Source organism: Anarrhichthys ocellatus, unplaced genomic scaffold (genome assembly GCF_004355925.1).
Source record: "Anarrhichthys ocellatus isolate YVR2014 unplaced genomic scaffold, GSC_Weel_1.0 scaffold16, whole genome shotgun sequence".
In the NCBI taxonomy this organism is placed as follows: Eukaryota; Metazoa; Chordata; class Actinopteri; order Perciformes; family Anarhichadidae; genus Anarrhichthys; species Anarrhichthys ocellatus.
In genome coordinates this window covers 9,593,089-9,611,448 of record NW_022280046.1, presented here as the reverse complement: position 1 = coordinate 9,611,448, position 18,360 = coordinate 9,593,089, and the positions used below count along the sequence as shown (strand labels likewise).

The 18,360-nt window shown below is 39.6% G+C and overlaps 2 protein-coding genes across 3 annotated transcripts in view; one reads left to right on the top strand and one right to left on the bottom strand.

The window, feature by feature from the left end:
• Positions 1-8,648, top strand: part of mbd2 (methyl-CpG binding domain protein 2) — a 29,041-nt gene extending 20,393 nt beyond the window's left edge. For both annotated transcript variants that reach the window (XM_031855582.1, XM_031855583.1), the window contains one exon: positions 7,865-8,648. The gene's annotated coding sequence lies outside the window, so the exon portion shown is untranslated. The remainder of the gene's footprint in view (positions 1-7,864) is intronic.
• Positions 8,649-13,365: 4,717 nt separating this feature from the next.
• Positions 13,366-17,360, bottom strand: LOC116388251 (lysozyme C-like). The gene is given in 5 exon segments (XM_031855933.1): positions 13,366-13,749; positions 13,826-13,904; positions 15,923-16,081; positions 16,529-16,831; positions 17,348-17,360. Coding segments are annotated over 5 exon segments (621 nt in total). The 3' UTR covers positions 13,366-13,682.
• Positions 17,361-18,360: the final 1,000 nt, after the last annotated feature.

Sequence of the window (18,360 nt, the reverse complement as noted above, 5' to 3'; positions counted from 1 at the left end):
TTATTTTTATTTATTTATTTATTTTTTCCTGTTGAGCAAGTTGAATGAGATTTTAAAACATCTAAAAAAATAAGTGTTTGTATTACAATTCCCAGCATGTCTGAGTTGAATATATTAGTATTAAAAGTGTTAAAGACCCTGTCTCAAATGGATGCAAATAGGATTGGCGAGGAGATTGCTAACATTAGCCAGTTGTCATAGTATCACAACCTGCTTTCAGGCAGGCAAGATGATGTGCACATCAGTCAGAAGCAGAATATGGGAAAAAGAGATGAAATATCTGTCAGGGTAAAGAGGGAAAAGAAAAGTCACAGTGAGGTGAGGAGAGATGGTTTAAAGTCTGCGAACATCATCATATGATGAAAAAATGTAACACACAGTGTACATTTTATATATATCTGTACATCATCACAGTGACACACCACTCAAATCTCCTCAATCTCCACACAAAGCAGCTTCCTGTTCACACAGATTGAGTCCCTGAAAATGGTCCACTTTCATGGCTGACCACAACAAGACGAACTGTTAAACTACTAAAGTACTTCCCAAACTGTTAAACTACACAACCATTACACTACAAAACTTTTGAACTGCTTAACAACTAAACTACTAAATTACTTTACTATTGAACTACTAAACTACTTAACTATTGAATCACTAAACAACAAAACTACCAAAGTACTTTACTGAAGAACTGTTAATGTACAGAAACACAAAACTACTAAACTATTGATCTGATAAACAACTTACTGAACAATGTACCTTGTTTTTGGTGTTCGGTGATTAAAGTTTGCTATTTTTAACTTTTTCGCTGAACTGCAAAAAGAATTATGTTTTTCACTGATTGGTCACAGAAAAAGATAATGTCAACAAATATTTTTTGTGTCGTTTGTGTAGACTTTGCACCAGAGTAACTAAGATGGACCATACGTCTCCGTGGTGCAACCAAACATTGACGCAGCTTTAGTATCAAACTTACTAGTTTAAATGTATCGTCTAGTGCAGGGGTCGGCAACCCGCGGCTCTGGAGCTGCATGCGGCGCTTCAGCCCCTCTGTATACAGCATATGCTGCAAAGTATCACGCTGGAGATGAGCGAAAAAGAGCGATTTCTCAACTGCTGCAGCAAACTCTCCTCTTCATAAGAGTTTGATATTGTTTTAACAGGTAAAATGGCAATAAAATGTCAAGAATTGTCTTTATTCTAGTTCTATAATTTCATAAATACAACAAACTATAATTTTTGTAAAAATAATATAACTATATATAAAACTTTATAAGCTGTAATATCAAATAGCTTTTGCGGCTCCAGACAAATTTTATTTGGTGAAAAATAGAGCAAACTGGCTCTTTGGATAGTAAAGGTTGCCGACCCCTGGACTAGTGTGAACTTTGCAGACTAACTTAAGAGAGAACTTACGTGCAACATGCTGCAGAACTACTAAACTACAGATACACTAAACATCTAAACCACTACAAAACTATCAAACTACTAAACTATTGAACTACTTAACAACTAAACTACTAAAGTGTTTCATTACTGAACTATAAACTACTCAACTAAGCAACAAACAATCCAGAAAAGTACTTAAACACTGAACTGGTAAAATACTGAACTATCAATCTACCGAACACCTAAACTATTGTTAACTACCCTGACAACTAAATGTGATTCACCAAACAACTACTAAAGAAATGGCTGAAGTAACTAACTGAATTACTTAAGTACAGAACTACAAAATTAGAAAATGAATAATACTTAAGTATTACTTCCGACAAGAAGTACTGCAGTTTAAAAGTGAGGAAAGTTGCAGATCGCAGCTTTAAATGTCTTGAACAATGCAGAAGCAGAACCAATCTGCTCTGTCAGAAACCCTATCTGGCTCTCTCTGTGTGTGTGTGTGTGTGTGCGTGTGTGTGTGTTTGTGTGTGTGTGGAGACTTGTTGTGAATGCTGATGGGATTCTTGGCGTCTGATTGAAACTCAGCCATGCAGCCGACATTGTGTGTGTGTTTGTGTGCGTGCATGAGTGTGTGTGCATGTGAGTGTGATTGATGGGCCGTGGGCTTGTTGTTGGAGTGTGTGTTAATGGTTAATGTGATACGTGTGTGTGTTATATTACAGTTTGTTTGGTTATTGGTTATATTTCACTCTGCAGAGCCTGTAAACAAAACCAAATTAAAAAACATTTACTTTCAGAAGTTTACACATCCATCCATCATCCCTCCGCTTCCCAGCTGCTTATCCAGGTCAGGGTCGCTGTGGCAACAGGGCAGACAGCAGACCAGAGACTGCTTTCAGTGTAAAAATGTTTGCAGCAGACTTTAAGATCTGGAGAGTTTTTTATATTTTTATCTTTTTACCAGCGAAAGGAGAAAAGTCTGCTGACTCCAGCTCTTATTAATTAGGTCCGGACTTTGCTGTCAGAGGATTTAACATCAGAGTGCAGTTCGTCCTGATGGGGGAGTTAAATAACAGAGGTTCATCCTCTGGGGAACATTTCAATGCAAATCTGAAAATTCAAATTTTCCTTAAATTACTATTACCATTAAAATACATTATTTTACAGAGCTAAAGAAATGCTCTTCATTCTCATTTGGCTAACTTGGCTCTTCAAACACAATTGAAGGACTAATTTGTTCATCGTGGCTGATGTTTCCTTAACAAACAGAACAATATTATTTTGAAATAAAGGCAAAATGTTGAGTTGCTTGTATCTGAAAATGACTTCAACGGTGAATAAGCCTCATTTTTAGTGAATTAGTCAATCTGAACCTGTGTTCCTGTTAGCCATTTTCTGTGTCAAAGGTTATTTGCTCTCACCAATCAGCAGTGTTGATGGAAGGTTGTGGTAGTGGTTTGAACTTCTAGTTCCTCTACTGGCTCTAATGCTGTATTCACACCAAATGCGAATCGAATTTTCACAATTTTCAAAAATGATACTATTTTGCTGTGATTTAATTGCAATAAATGAATAAAGGGGATGCCGAAATAACTACATAATTCATTTCACGTTTGATGTGAACACAGCATAAGAATAGTTAAATCAACAGCATTTGTTTGTCAAGTTCAACACTCACATTATGTCTCCTTTGTGAGTGTTACTTTAGTGATACGTCTGTCGTGATACATCGGTTGTTAATAGACGCTGCAAGTGTGTGTGTGTGGTGAGATGGATGGTGTGTGTCCCTGCTCTGTGATGTTTCCTCTAAAAGCCGACAGATAAGGAGGCGTTTTGTTTTTTTTCAAGCACATTTGTTTTCTGCGGAGGGAAAATCGTCCATTAATGCAGATTTATGCAGATTGGCTGGATGGAAGTCGTTTGGGCAAAAAGAGCCGCTGAGAGTCGAGGAGTGATTACTAATGGGTTTTTATAGCTGGACCAGAGAGAGAGGGCAGCGGCCAGCCAGTGTGTGTGTGTGCTTCTGTGTCTCCCGGGCTGCTTTCCAGCTGTTGAAACAACCATTTTAAATCTTTGCAGAAAGCTCAGTCCTTTCCGTTCGTTTCCTGCTGCAGTGACTGTTATTGCTGCTTCTTGCTAATTTATTTATGTTGGTTTTATGGCTGAGTTGGTGTCTTCCGTTCTTTTCCTCCTCCGTCTGCTCAGTCTTGGAAACACGGCAGTCACACACCAATGCTGCTTACACTGCAGGAATACAACAGGAAGGGGAAACAAGTCAAACACCATTACTTTGTTGTTAAAATGTCTTTCAGTAGTAGAAGAAGTGTTCAAATCCTTTTAGTAGTAGTAGTAGTAGCAGTACCAGTGTTGAAATACTCCATAACTCATAAATGTCCTGCTTTCAAAACTTTGCTTTAAATATAAGTACAAAAGTACTTTTAGCACATTATTCCAAAAATAGATATTTATTTTTGACACATAGCATAAACAAACATAAAATAAAAAAGGATACTAACATATGGACGTTCAATGTATCTTCTCTTGTATGCTGAATATTTTTCTAGTAAGTTTTACAACAGAAGCTGTTGAGGAATAAAAGTACAGTGTTGACTGTCAAATACATATTTCAAAACATTACATAAGTACAGTACTTGAGTAAATGTACTTTTTCAATGTACACAATAGCCCAATCGGGGCCTTGAACCCGCATGCTCATAATAAAAGTTGCCAAATGTCTGGCCATTTTAGTGGCATGGCTCTAGGAATGGCAATGCTGGGTGGTCGGTCCACCACTTCGGTCCAGAATGAAATATCAGAGTATAGGATTATGGAAATTTGGACAAACACTCATGGTCCCCAGAGGATGAATCCTTCGTCTAGTGCCGTCATCCAACATGTTCTCACTCCCAACTCAAAGCTAAAATTGATGCTTGGTCAGTGTCCCTACGCTTCAAACTATAGGTAGGTACCCCTCTAGAGACACTTTTGGACAAGCATTGTGTCTTCTAAAAATAAACTTCCTTCTACACAGGGAGTTAGATTTAGGCAACAAAACCACTTAGATAGGTTTAGAAAAATAGCGTGGTTGACCCCCGTTACATTCTGTGGCTGAAGACGAGTGCAAAAAGAGAAATAAAAGGTTTGGTTCTAAAACCTTTTCCCATCACTCTTCTGTTTTATTAGACAAACACAGAGATGAAACCGACATCCAATCCGCTCAACTAATTCTGGCGATGATATGGATTTCACTACATGATGCACTGTTCCTTTAAATGTGCAGACTGGTATTTTTATCTGATCGAGACGAAAGATTCACACTGTTGACTGAGAAGAGACTGTTACAGTTTGATACGGACACACAAACGCACTGGCCTGTGTGTGTGTGTGTGTGTGTGTGTGATTATTAGCTATGTATCTTGTAATTTCCAGAGGAGCTGATTCAGACTCCTGCAGCATTTTTCAGCTGCTGGTAATTAGTGGATGTTGAGACACAGAGAATTATCTGCTTCAAAGTCATTCACAAGGCTGATAACTGCTGAGTGTGTGTGTGTGTGCTGTCAGTCAGCTGAATTGCCTCGATTAAGCGGCAGATTATCAGGATTTTCTAATTATTAGGGAGTAATTAAGACTGAGCTGAGGATTATCAGACTGAAACATGAAAATTCCGAAACACTGAAGGAAGAACACTTTCAGATACAGACACATTCATATGCTGAAACAGTGAAACAATGAAACAAAGAGTTTATCCTATAGTCTGTTTGGTGGATTTGGCAACACTTGCATTTTTGTAGTGGAACACTGAGGGATTCAGAATGGAAAGAATGAGGTAATCAAAATGTCAATAAGGAAGGGATGACGGGAGAAAAAAGTGACTCTAGATGGAAAGAGCGGGACTAAAGTGACACAATATAAGATTCAAAATGGAAAGGAGGTATTCAAAACATGACAATGAAGGATTCAAAATGGTTACAAATGGAAGGACTAAATGAAATAATCAGAATTGAAAAAAAAGGATTCAAAATGGCTCAACAGGAAATTTGAAATTCAAATAAAATAATAAAGATTTAAAATAGAAAAGAGTAAATATTCAAAAATGGCACAAGATAGGATTCAAATGGAAACAACAGGTTTTGATTTGAATTGAGGAATTGCAATTAAAAGGAGGGATTGAAATGGCACAATTATGGATTAAAAATGTCATCATTTCAATGTCATAAAAATGAAAAGGTGGGACCAAAAAGGGCGGGATCCAAAATGGTAAAATGAAAACGGAAAGACTGGTTCATGACATCTTAATGGACTGCTGGCAAACCAGGATTCCCCAGTAGTCTGAAGGCAACTTTAGTTGTTTGTTATGTCAGTTCTGACATTTTCATCATGGCGGGACTTGCTCTAAATCTGGGAGTCAGAATGGGCTGTACAGCTGAGGAAAGGACATGGAGGCGCAACAGGAGGAGGAGAACATGGTACTATTTGATATCACTCCTCTACTCCTGTGTGAGCGCCTCACTCTGGTGTTTCATGTATAATTAAAACATTCTTCTGTGCAGGGAAAAGGCCTCTGCAGGCCGGGGGTCCTGGTTGTAGCCCCGCCCATCTTATTAATGCAGCAGGAGAGAGGAGGTGTCCAGGGGTTAATGGAAAAGCTAATGATTAGCATGGAGGCTCTCCACATTAATTGGACTTTTTTTTTTTTGTCCAGAGGCTGATGTTTATTGTTCAGCAGGAGGTGGAAGAAAGGCGGCAGAGACTGTTTGTTCCGTAGAATGTTTTCATTAAGTGGGTTTTATTAAGACAAGCTTAACGAGTCAATTTGGCTCTAATGGAGGAAGGAGGTAGGAGGCGGAGTTTTGTTTAGAAGTCTCTGCAGGGAGCCTCAATTACACACTATTAGAAACGACATCAGTATAGACCTGAGTGCTCATTAACACACAAACGCGTGTTGGTCCTTCTATACATGAGAGGGCCCTCTCTCACATAAAGCTTATTCTAACCTCAATCCTAAAACCAGGTCTTCTTAACCCTAAAATTTGTTCTCTTTTTCCATAAATGTAATCATAACCTGACGCAAGGATGGACAAAAGAGGTAAGACCACCACGAGGTTTATTTTACATGATCATGAAAGAAGTTAAAGTAAGACAAACCAAACGCAACAAAACCTAAAGGTTGGACAATTTTATAGAGTTGCTCTTCGAGCAGGTGAGCTGAATTCTCCACGGTGTCCTGTCCAGGGAGGGCGTCCTCAATTTATAAAATGTTAAACACTTCCGTTAAAATATCTTCAAACATTACCTCACTGTCCAAATGTTTCCTCAAAATGTCCCCACTTCCCCCAAAATTCCTCACTAAGGAAAAATGATACCCACCCCAAGATGACCCTACAGAAACGTCTTCACTTTGCCCGATTCACAAAAAAACTCCCCACCTTCTAAAAATGTCCTGGAAATTGTCCAAGCCTTTCAAAAATAGTCCTACCTTTGGGAAAATGATTTCCCTCTTTCAAAAAATATCGCCACTGAAACATTTGCCAATTCACAAAAATGGCCAGAAAAATGTCCTCACTCGACAAATGTCTTTGCTTACCAATCATGTCCTCACTTTACCAAATGGTCCGCACATTCCAAAAGCACTTAATAATCCATAATCATAGTGTTCTTTGCGTAGTCTTGTATATGTAAAGTATAACTTCATTTGTTCATGCCATACCATTTTATTTGTTTAAAATCCTGCTTGTGTTTGGCTTTTTATTTTTCATGAAAGCAAAACACTTATAGTACATTTAGTACGTTTATATTCAGCAAGTTGATACGTTAATATAAAAAGTATTGTTTTGGGACGCTTTGTCTTGAGTATCAAACACATTGACAGGCCCAGCTTTTGCTGTGTCACCAAACTTCATTTTCAAGATGCCACTTTCACATTCTCATTTCAGTGAGATTCACACTTTATTTTTTGCCTTTTCATCAGAGACAGGACACATACATGCAGAAAGAAAAACACAAAAACTAATTGCAGTGAACTTTATTATCAAAACCCAACAGAAACCTCAACTCAAGGTCCACTTACTCGCTTTACAGTATCCGGAGCTATCAACTATGTCACATAATCTTGATTGGTCGATGGAGTTTACTTTTTAAGCCCACACAGACGAGAAGCTCTGAAAGTGCTCCGGATTAAATCACAAAAGCAGCTGAGCTTGCATGTCAACAGATTTATCTCACTGACAAACTTAAAATAATGCGGTTGAAAATTCCAGAACAAGATACAAGTGGCCCTTGAGTTTGGATTTTTTTTTCTCAAACTAAAACAAAAACTACTTCAGACAGTCAGGCAAAAATAGAGCCAACATGATGTGCTTATAATAGTTTCCTGTGATCACTGTGGCAACAAATGACTACAAAATCTGTCAACTAAACTGCTACCAGTGACAATAACTCTTTGTCTCTCTGTTTCTCTCTCCAGACTTCCTCTGTTCACCAGCCTCAGGTTTATAATCAACTTCCTCTTCATCCAGACAACAGACCAAAAACAGACCACCGACAGACTAAAACCCACCTGCACTGATCTGTTGTCTCAGTAGGCGATTGCTTCAACCTTCCCGTTAAGGAAACAATTTTCAGGATCTATTGACATCTGGAAACTACAGTGATTTTTTCCAGAGCAACAGCAGCAACAACGGGAGCAGCAACCACAGCAATAACGGCATCAGCAACAACAACAGCAACACCGGCTGCGACTACAAAAGGACAACAAACAGCCGCAGCGTTAAAAGTTGCAGCAACATGAAACAGCAACATAGGAATGAGCAACAGCAGCAATAAGTGGATTATCTAAAGCAACAACCGAAGCCTCTAATCCTTTCTCTGTTTTATCATCTGTACAAACTTTACAAGTGCTTACCTTGACTCACTTTTCAGATTCAGATATTACTTTTCTTGCTTTTTGATATAAAGCTGATAAATGATTTTAAAGAAATGCTGAAGAGCCACGCCCTCAACAAACCCAAAGTCAGATTGCAAACTGCTGGACAGCTTTTGCTAACTCTACCAACTCTTCTTGCGCTCTCTGATGATTTTGGTTGTTTGTGGTGTCAGATTGTTGTCAGTTTTCTGGGTTTTTATTAAAATAATGAGAATTTACATGAATATGAAATGGAACAATTGCTTATTTAAGACAAATTTTATACCTTGAGAGAACATATGTGTACATTTCTTGGAATGGAGTAAATAAATGATTATATTCACCATTGCTTGTCGGTGTTCTTTTAAATTCTGCTGACAAAGGACTGTGTTTCTAATGACGTTGACAATCAATATTCTCCACCCTGCAGACAGCTCAATCTTTAAAGGAATGGGACAACATTTTGGGAAATACACCACCTTCCTTTCTTTCTGAGAGTGCGATGAGAAGATCGATAAGAACTTCATGTTTGTGAGTTAAGTGCGGAGCTGGAGTCAGGCTGTGGTTAGCCTAGCTTAGCATAAATACTGAAAGAAAGGGGAGACCGCTAGTCTGGTTTTATCCAAAGTTTAAAAAAAAATACGCCTACCGAGACCTCTGCAGTTCATGAACATTCTTTGTATCTCATTTTATTTCTTTCTGTGCATGGACGGACATGTAAAAACAACATTTTGTGGTTTGTTGGGGTTTACGTGCTGGAACTATTTTTTGTGAACAATAGCCAGGTGCAGTGACTTTGTGATGACTCTTGTCGATTGTTGGACTATTGTTGGTTATACACTCTCTCTCCTTGTCTTCATAGGTTGTCTTCTCTCTCTACTACCTGCCTATCTCTTATCCTCCTCCAACAACACAACCCGTTCTCACTCCCAACTCGTCTAATACCACCACTTGGTCAGCAGCCCTCGCCGTTTGATACCGAGGCACCCGTTAGCATCTGTATCAGACGGGATTATTAGAAGGTCAGAACAACTGATGCAGTGTAAAGAGCAAGAAAGTCTGCTTAGTGAGGAGCTCGGGGTGGAAGGTTGGGTCAAACACAGGACACCACTGTTTGTGTACCTTCAAACCAAGTCAACGTTATCTTACCTTATTTGACCTTACTTTTGTTTGTTATTTATGTTTGCTATGCAGTTACATAGCAAACCCAAACCATAATGTTTTTCTTAAACCCAACCAAGTAGGTAATAAAGTGCTGTAACCCTAAAATCTGAGTAAATCTACATTGGAAACTGTACGTTTCCTGTGAACACGGAAGTTTATTTTGAAAAGACACTATGTAACGATTGTAAACTGACACTTTGTCCCCGACACGTCCAAAACTGACTCTAGAGGGAAACCTAGAGCATCATGGTTTGAAGCCTGGGGCCACTGACCAAGCATCAGTATTTGATGAGTTGGGAATGAGAATGTGTTGTCCAACACAGCACTTTATTACTTCTGCGCTGTATAATTAAAGTTTGCTTGGTTGTTAATAGCAGCAGATCAATGCCTATGGTTTTGAAATGACTTGTTCAACAGTCACATCTAGCTGAAATGTTTGAATGTACTTACATTTCCTGATCACATTCATGTTCCCCAGAGGACGAACCCTTTAATGACCCCATGACCTTTCTTCTAGCTCCACCCTTAGGACTCATTTTTAGATCCATTACTGGCTAGGCTGTAAAAATATCTAAATCATCAGTGTGTTGTTGCTTCTGTCAGATTCCTGGCATAAACTGTTCCCAGTCCAGATGTTGGACTTTGTCTGTGACTATGAGCTGTGTGTGGTGCTTATGTGTTAAAGACGAACCAGCCTGCCAGCTCTGCTCTCATTTGCATCTGCTAATGGCTCTATGATGCCAGTTTCTGATCACTGCAACTACACATTTAAATTCCTGCTTCATTGCCAGATGCTCCTCGCTCTCTCTCTCTCTTACACTCTCTCTCTCCCTCTCTCACACTCTCTCTCCCTCTGTCTCACACACTCTCTCTCTTTCTCTCTCGTCCAGGGATTCCTGTTTCCATCCGGTAACAGCAGCTCAGATCGTGACCTGCATCAGAAAACACTTGCTGAGGTTAAACAGGAGACATGAAGCTGCCGCTAATAATGATGTCTTAGTTCAGGGGTGTCCAAACTTTTTTCAAAGAGGGCCAGATTTGATAATGTGAAAATGCCCAAGGGCCAACAGTCCCTGCTGACATTATTTTAAACAATACAAGTAGCCTATACATACATCGTTATTTAATCATTTTATTTTCAATGACAGCAAATCGCAATGTAACCAAATGTAAGCATTCATGTGTGAACAAATCTCAACAACTATTCTGCCTTTCTTTCACATCTTGAAAGTCAGATAACACAAAGAACAAGCCATCTAAAAGCTAATTACATAGAAACCAATCAATGTTCTCACCTCAAGACAATCTTAAATATGACTTAGTGAGGGTAATGAAAAGTTGTCTCACATTTAAGTTCAACACACATGAAACAGGCTGACGAAATACATCAAGTTGTCTCTTAGTATCTGATGATAGCTCTTCAGTGTTACGAGCCTGGCAAACATTAGCAAACTCTGTCTTCTTCTCGGGGCAATTATGTTTTCCGCTATTTTCATAACAGTCTTTGATAAACTCACCTTCCATAAAAGGTTTGTCATGTTTAGCAGTTAGCATGGCCACTTCGTAGCTTACTTTGATGATGTTTTCATGTGAAAAGGACCGCTGCTGTGAGGCCAAGTTATCTTGGAGTTGCTTCACTTTTCTAGCACGGTCGCTCTGATAGCTTGTTGTAGCATTAGCATGTTTGGTCTCGTAGTGTCTCTTTACATTATATTCCTTAAACGAGGCAACAGTCTCATGACTAATTAGGCAGACACAGTTGTTTCGGTTTTCGGTGAAAAAAATATTGCGATCTCCACCTCTCCTTGAAGCGGCGGCCCTCATTATCGACTTTCCTTTTTTTACTTACCGTAACATGACAGTTCAAGGGTCAGAGCCAATTTCAAACAGCCAGACAGTTACAGAGTGGTGCTGCCACCATGAGGTAAAAAGAGGAATTGCATGTTGAATTTGTATGATTTATTCATTCCGTTTTGACTGTGCTGGCAGGCCATAAATAATGCATTTTAAGACAGAAGGTGCGGGCCATATCAAATCTGACCTCGGGCCGTGATTGGCCCGCGGGCCGGACTTTGGACATGCCTGTCTTAGTTGGTCATGATATAAATGTATGCTCAATCATTGCACCCATGAACGTGTCATTCCACAACCATGGGTGTTTTAGGGTTTCCATCAGATTTTGGAACCTGGCTGCAGGGAATCACATCAAGGAACTGACAATTTATAGAAAATGGTCTTACAGTTCAATTTGGTTGAAAGGCTCTGCTCTTTGAGGGAGGTCATACAGCAAAAAATACCAAACGCTCAATACATAAGGACGAGTTTGGGGAGGTCACGCAAGCAACTTTGCTCGTATGAGCATATCAGTAGAGTAGTCAGTATTGAGTGGCAGGTTATACTGTCCATGGTGGCATTGACTTGTCAGGGAAGGGCCTTCCTCAAAGTCTATATACATGTAATTCTTGTGACGACTGGGAAAACTTGTATCTACCGAACCGTGAGGTGTAGTTGAAAGCTCTGGAATAGGCTAGTAACGTTTTTTCTTTTCTTTCTCCAAATACACCCAAGACCGTGAAGACATTTTGACCAGTTCGTACTTCTTCAAAAAGCTGCTAAAACTTTGTTTTAGGTGGTTTTGGATGGCGGAGCTTCGCTGCTTATTCCTATTTATTTATTCTTTAAGCATGTTTTGTGATTTTATTATTATTATACTTGGGCTATGCGTCTTCTATAGTAGGCCTGTAATACTCCAATAATATTCTATCTAACAATATAGGTTTATTGTGGTGTGTTTGTATATTTACCATAGTGTTAATCTTTAAGTTGTATTAACCTGTGTTATTTGTAGCCTTTACTATTGTTTGTAGCTTTTAGTATCACACTATAATATATGATAGGATGTCTTCCAAAATACCAAACACCAAAGTATGGATTACATGTACTACCTCAATTGCAAGTGCCTTCATCATTTCAAGTGTTGATTGTAAAAGGAAATGTTATTGCGATCAAAATGATACAAATAACTTTCATGAACTGAAAACACACTGGTTTAAGTTCTAACAAGAAAACACGGACAACTCCCAGACGGTACAACGTCGTCGTAGCAACCTGTCAATCACAGGTAGCTCAGCCCTGAAGCATACTCTGCTTTATGGTCTGTTTGACTCTAAATGGACCATCACTTACTAAATGAACATCATGCTGTATTGAAGAAGACTTGAAACTAGAGATTGAGACCATAAACTCAATCTTTACTGAGGTAATAAATCAAGTGAGAAGTAGAGTCATTTTCTCATAGAATTCTATACAATCAGACGTCCATGATGTCATTAAGAAGAATGCAGGTTTAAGGCACCTCCGCAATTCCTTTAAGTCATCTGTCCGAGTCCTCAAAGGCTTTCCAAGAGTTCAACTCCTGCATGGAGGTCTTGGTCTTATACTAGATAGTAAAACATGATTAAAATAAGCTTGGCTGTGCAGGGTTTTAGAAATAACAAGGTCAGTGTTTGGTTCTACGAAAAGACAGTCAAAGAACAGGGACATTTCCAGAATTTGAGGACATTCTGGGCTTAGCCCAGACTTCTGTGGGATGTCCAAGGGGTTTCTCTCACAAACACACGTGTTTTTCCCACAGAGAGGCAGACTATCTGTACAAGACTCCCGTGACAGGCCTGGTACACATAATAATTTCATCATTTGTACTTTAGAGAAGACAGGTGAATGTGCAAAGTTCTCTAAATCATGACGCACATGCCATATAAGAACAAATCTGTTTGTACGAGTGGTTCATGCATGAGGCCTCTAGAATGAACTTGTTTTCTTAAAAAACAAGTGCACAGAGAAGTAGATTCATTTACATCTCAGTCCTCATGCCTCACAAAACATGAAAAAGACATTTCTTCATTGTTTTACATTCATGTTTAATTAACAACTGTCATAAGAGAGAGTTAACATTTGAATCTGGTTTTGAAATGAGTCCAACAACGGACACAAGCAGAAATCACCACATTTCTCTTCACTGATTCGATTTTTGATATTATGTAAATTATACATAATACGTAATTATATAGACTAAATACATCAATTATTTAGACAGCAAATATTTTAAGTGTCTGTATTGAAAAGAATAATCTGTAGCTTCAGTATCTCTGCATTTCACTCCAAAGATGGGAGACTTTGATGATGTCGATGACAGCTTCTTGGTTCCACATGTTGATTAAACACCACATCCTGCCACAAAGGAGCTCAGGTCACGGTTCTCGCAGTGACGGCGCCAGGCCACCCTGAAAACAGACAGAGGGACATAACTCATCTCTCCACATGTCGTGAACGCATCACGGTCACATGATCAGATCTTACCAGGCTCCGATGCCATTGGGATCCTGAACGACGCGCTTGGCACAATTGATCGCCACACTGACATCATCAGTCAGAAGCTCTGTGATGAAAAGAAAAATCAGGATTTGAATGGTAATTCAAAAAGTGGACATTAACGTCACTGCAAGTACAGAATGTGCTACGTAATGAGTGAAGAAACCAGCCTCTCGAAAGGTCAGTAATAATATTATCCAAAGCACTTTACAAATCGTCTCTCATTCACCTATCCGCTTAAGTCCTCTTTCCTCGAGACTTGATACATTCTGATAGATAATGCATATTATGCTACTTTACTACAAAGAGCTCTGTGCTAAACAAGTTGACAGTGCTTCTTTGAGATCTTTCTTTTGCGCTGCATAAGGACCCAACAACCTCCATCAAAAGGAATGTGCATCCGTGTAGTAGAAGAGAAACCCAGGGCAAAATCGGCTCTCGCTGATGCTTGTTTATCGCAACATAGTAACAATTGGGGGACATTGTTTGGATGATCCATCGTTCCGAAACCCCGTTCCGAAAATGCCATTGGACAAAAAGCCCATTTGCCCGGATAAAATAAACGTCCATCGACTAGACTAACTTCTCCTATGTGCAAACATGTTGCGATCGGTAAGTTCTGATGACATCATTCTGCATAATAATGACCCACGAGCTTCTGTTCATTGCAGGGAGAGTGTGTATATTCTGAGCAATGGCCCTTCGGATGAATGGCTGTTTGTTTTTCAAGATAGCGGGCTGTCAGACAAATGGACTTTTGGTCCTATTGTGATTTTGGAAAATTGTGATGTCGAAACAATGGCACTGCACCAATAACTAAAGTCAAATCAATATAATCAACATTTTTATCAACTCAGATCTTCTCTAATTTGGACTGTGGTGGCTGGTCGTTAACAGAATAATGTTCAGGAATATTTTAGCAAAAATAATCAAACCTGAAACGAGCCCTCCCATTCCCAGTGGAATTTGTTTGCATACACTAACATACCACTAGTGGCCTATCGGGAGAATTTGAGGTTCATATCTTGTTCAAGGACACAATCCACTCTACCCAAGGACATTTTGACAACAAAAGTTTAAATAGGAGGATGTTGAAGCCAATTGTTCTTTTTGTCCTTCTGGGAAAAAGTAAGTAAGTAAGATTTATTTATAAAGCACTTTTCATAGACATTAGTCACAAAGTGCTCAAGAGGAGCAGAATTACAAACATAAAAAACACAATGTGACCATATAAGGGCCAATAATTTACTTTTAAGAATGCACAAAAAACAGAAAGTACAAAATTAAAACATGGCTTAGAAGCAGGCCGAGGACATAAGTTTCTACACAAACGCCAGTCTAAACAGGTATGACTTGAGCTGATTTTTGAATGAGTTCACAGAAACAGCTAAATGCAAGGGTGCAGGCAGAGCATTCTACAACTTTGGTGCTACTGCCTCAAAAAAAGGTACTCCACAACAAGCTGAAAATCATCTGACAAACAGCAGTGCTACGTATCATCCCATTGGAGTTGTTTGTGTCCATGTTATGAAGAAGAGTCCAATATTCACTCTTTTTAGCTGAGATTTGGTGTCCACCAGCTCCTGAGGGAAATAGTTGGCTGTCTGATCTAAAGCAGTCATCTAAAGTGGTCTTATTGTGGTAAGGATGCTCTCTAAATGAAACGAGTAGTGTTACCAAGGCCCTCGGTGGCTCGTGTTACCGCATACTTGGAAATGGATTAATGAGCGGAGGGGTTCAGTTGGTTGCAATCTGCACCCACATTGCTAGATGCCACCAAATCTTTGGCACTGTCCTTTTAAAAGTGTTAGTAAGTAAGTTCAATTTATTTCTATTGTGCTTTTTACAGACATTATTACCAAAGTGCTGTACAAGGTCATTATACCACATAAAGGCCATTAGAGCTGCAGAGTTGGTCAGAATTATCCATGGGAGACACTTACATAATGCGGAACATTTTGATTTACTGATAACAGTAGAAACATAATACTGATTATTGCAACTTTAAAGCTTGGTGGGAGATCAGACAGAACGGTGACAAAAACTTGCATGACAACATGGCAGGTATGGTGGTTTATCACTGACCGCTGCACCTGATGTTACAGGCATTCGATGTGGGGCCCTGGCCGTTATTACACCAATAGCGGCTGTTGATCTGGAAGATGCCGTAATCAGTTGATCCGTCGGTGTTGTAGTTGGTGGCCCTGGTGTTGTAATCCGACTCCCACTTGCTCAGACAAACCCCTGAAGAGGAAACAGAACAGGTGCAGATGGAAACCCCTTGAAAACTCAATATCGGGCACGGAAACCCACAGACGACCCTTGTCAGAAAGGTCAAAGCAGGGCATCAAAACCCATTTGGGAAGATCCAGCCAACTCCATGACAACTTGCCCACTAACAAAGATTTTGAGATTGATTTTCATAATATATCAAAATGAATGGAAACCAATGGCTAGCTCTTACGGTGGGAAACATATTTTCGAATTTCTAATGTTACAATACATTCTTTGGTAAGACAAGCTTTTCAGATTTGAAGTACACGCATATGCAAAATGTACGAATTGTAGTGAGTAGGCTGGTATGGACCTAACTGATGTTATCTTGCACAATATAAATAAAAATGTACAGAAAATGAGTAATATTCTTCTGTTCCAGACACAGTATCTGCAGACTGTCGGTCTAATACTCACAGTTAGCCAGGCTGTGGCCTCCGTAGCCATCCATCCCATTAGCCTTCAGCACTCGGGCCCATTCACAGCGGTCGAAGACCTTAGCGCTGGCAACAGCCACCAAGAGCAGAAACACTAGACCCCTCATATTTGACTCTCTGCTGGACTGAATATTTTCACTGCTGCTGCTAAACGTCCTTTTTATAGTCAAGAAGCTCAGCTGAAACCACTGTGGCCGCTTTATTGCACACTAGCTCTTTGTTTTCTTTGAACTTCGTCCAATTCCAACAGAGCTTTTGAAAGAGGTGGAGATTCCACTTTCCACTCAGTTGGAATCTGGGTTTTTGTGTTTCAGTTTTTAATCAGCTGTTTGTTTTCAGGCATACTGTGTTATCAGTATGATAAGAAAGACTGATGTGAAAGTCAAGGATAAGTTGGAGATTAAACTCTTATGGCAACCATGACAAATGATTCTCGGTCTAATAAGTGTCCAACCTGACTTAACAAAAGAACAAAGTAATGTTCACTTTCAGTATTTCTCATCAAAAGTTTTAAGTTTGTTCACATCCATGTTCACTAGCAAGCAGTATTTGTCTTGACTGCCTTTGTTGCCACAATACGACCTTTTTTGTGTCACTTTCTGTAAATCAGTGGCACATAACATGAAATCGTGAGTAATGTGTATCATGTTGCCAGTGTACTTGCCATAGACTGTATATAAGAAGTCAACATAGTCACCGGAACATCACCCATTGGTTTGTGATTTTGGCATTTTGGCCGTCAACATCTTGGTTTTTTGGAGCCAGAAGTGACCATGGACGAGAGGGTGGGGCTGGAGACCTGCTGGAACCATGTACCGTTAGCACAACGGAGTTTGTGTCACCTATTTTTAGTCACGCTAGCAGTGTGGCTCTAGGGATGGCATTGTCTCTCTGTCCGTCCACCATACTTGTCCTGACAGAAATAGCTCAACTATTGGATGGATTGCCATGAAATGTTGTATAAAGACCTTCAAGTTCCCCAGAAACTAAATTGTAATTAAGTACCCAAAAGGAACTAAACTAATGCGCACTCACATGCACTCACGCACTGACCGCACTGCCTTTCAGGAGCAATTTGGGGTTCAGTATCTAGACAAGCCATCTGGAGGAGCTGGGGATCAAACTGCCTATCTTCCGATTGGAGGACAACCCGCTCTTCCTCTGAAGGCTATTTCAAACAAATGCTGTGTTCACGCCAAACACAAAGCCAATGTTTTACCTCGAGTTACTTGCGCATGTTTGACAGGTGGATGCCTCAAATTGGCTGGTTTACTACAGCGGTATGAAACCAAAGTAAACAGACTTGGTGATGATTTAGTTACAATAAACGGATAAAAAGGATGCCAAAGTAAAAACAAAATGATGCAGATTGGTAAAAAACTATGAAGCTACACCACACTGTCCTCTAATCAACTGTCTGTCGAGACTTTACTGGAACTTGCACAGGTACAGTACTACACAAGTTTTTTGCAACCATCCAGTTAGACATGTAGACATAAAACTACAGATTGAGACCATAAACCCGTGTTTACAATGTTTAATGAGTCAATAAATCAAGTGAAAAGTAGAGTAATTTTCTCATAGACTTCTATACAACCAGACTTCTTTTTGCAACCAGAGGAGTCGCCCCCTGATGGTCAGTAGAGAAAACGCAAGTTTAAGACACTTCCACATTGGCTTCACTCTTCAGAACCGGAGGTTGCTGCCTGATGTAAAGTATGTTTTTGGGTGATCTGGCCCTTTAAGTCATCTGTCGTGCCCCGAGTCCTCAAAGGCTTTCTAAGAGTTAAACTCCTACATGGAGGTCTTAGT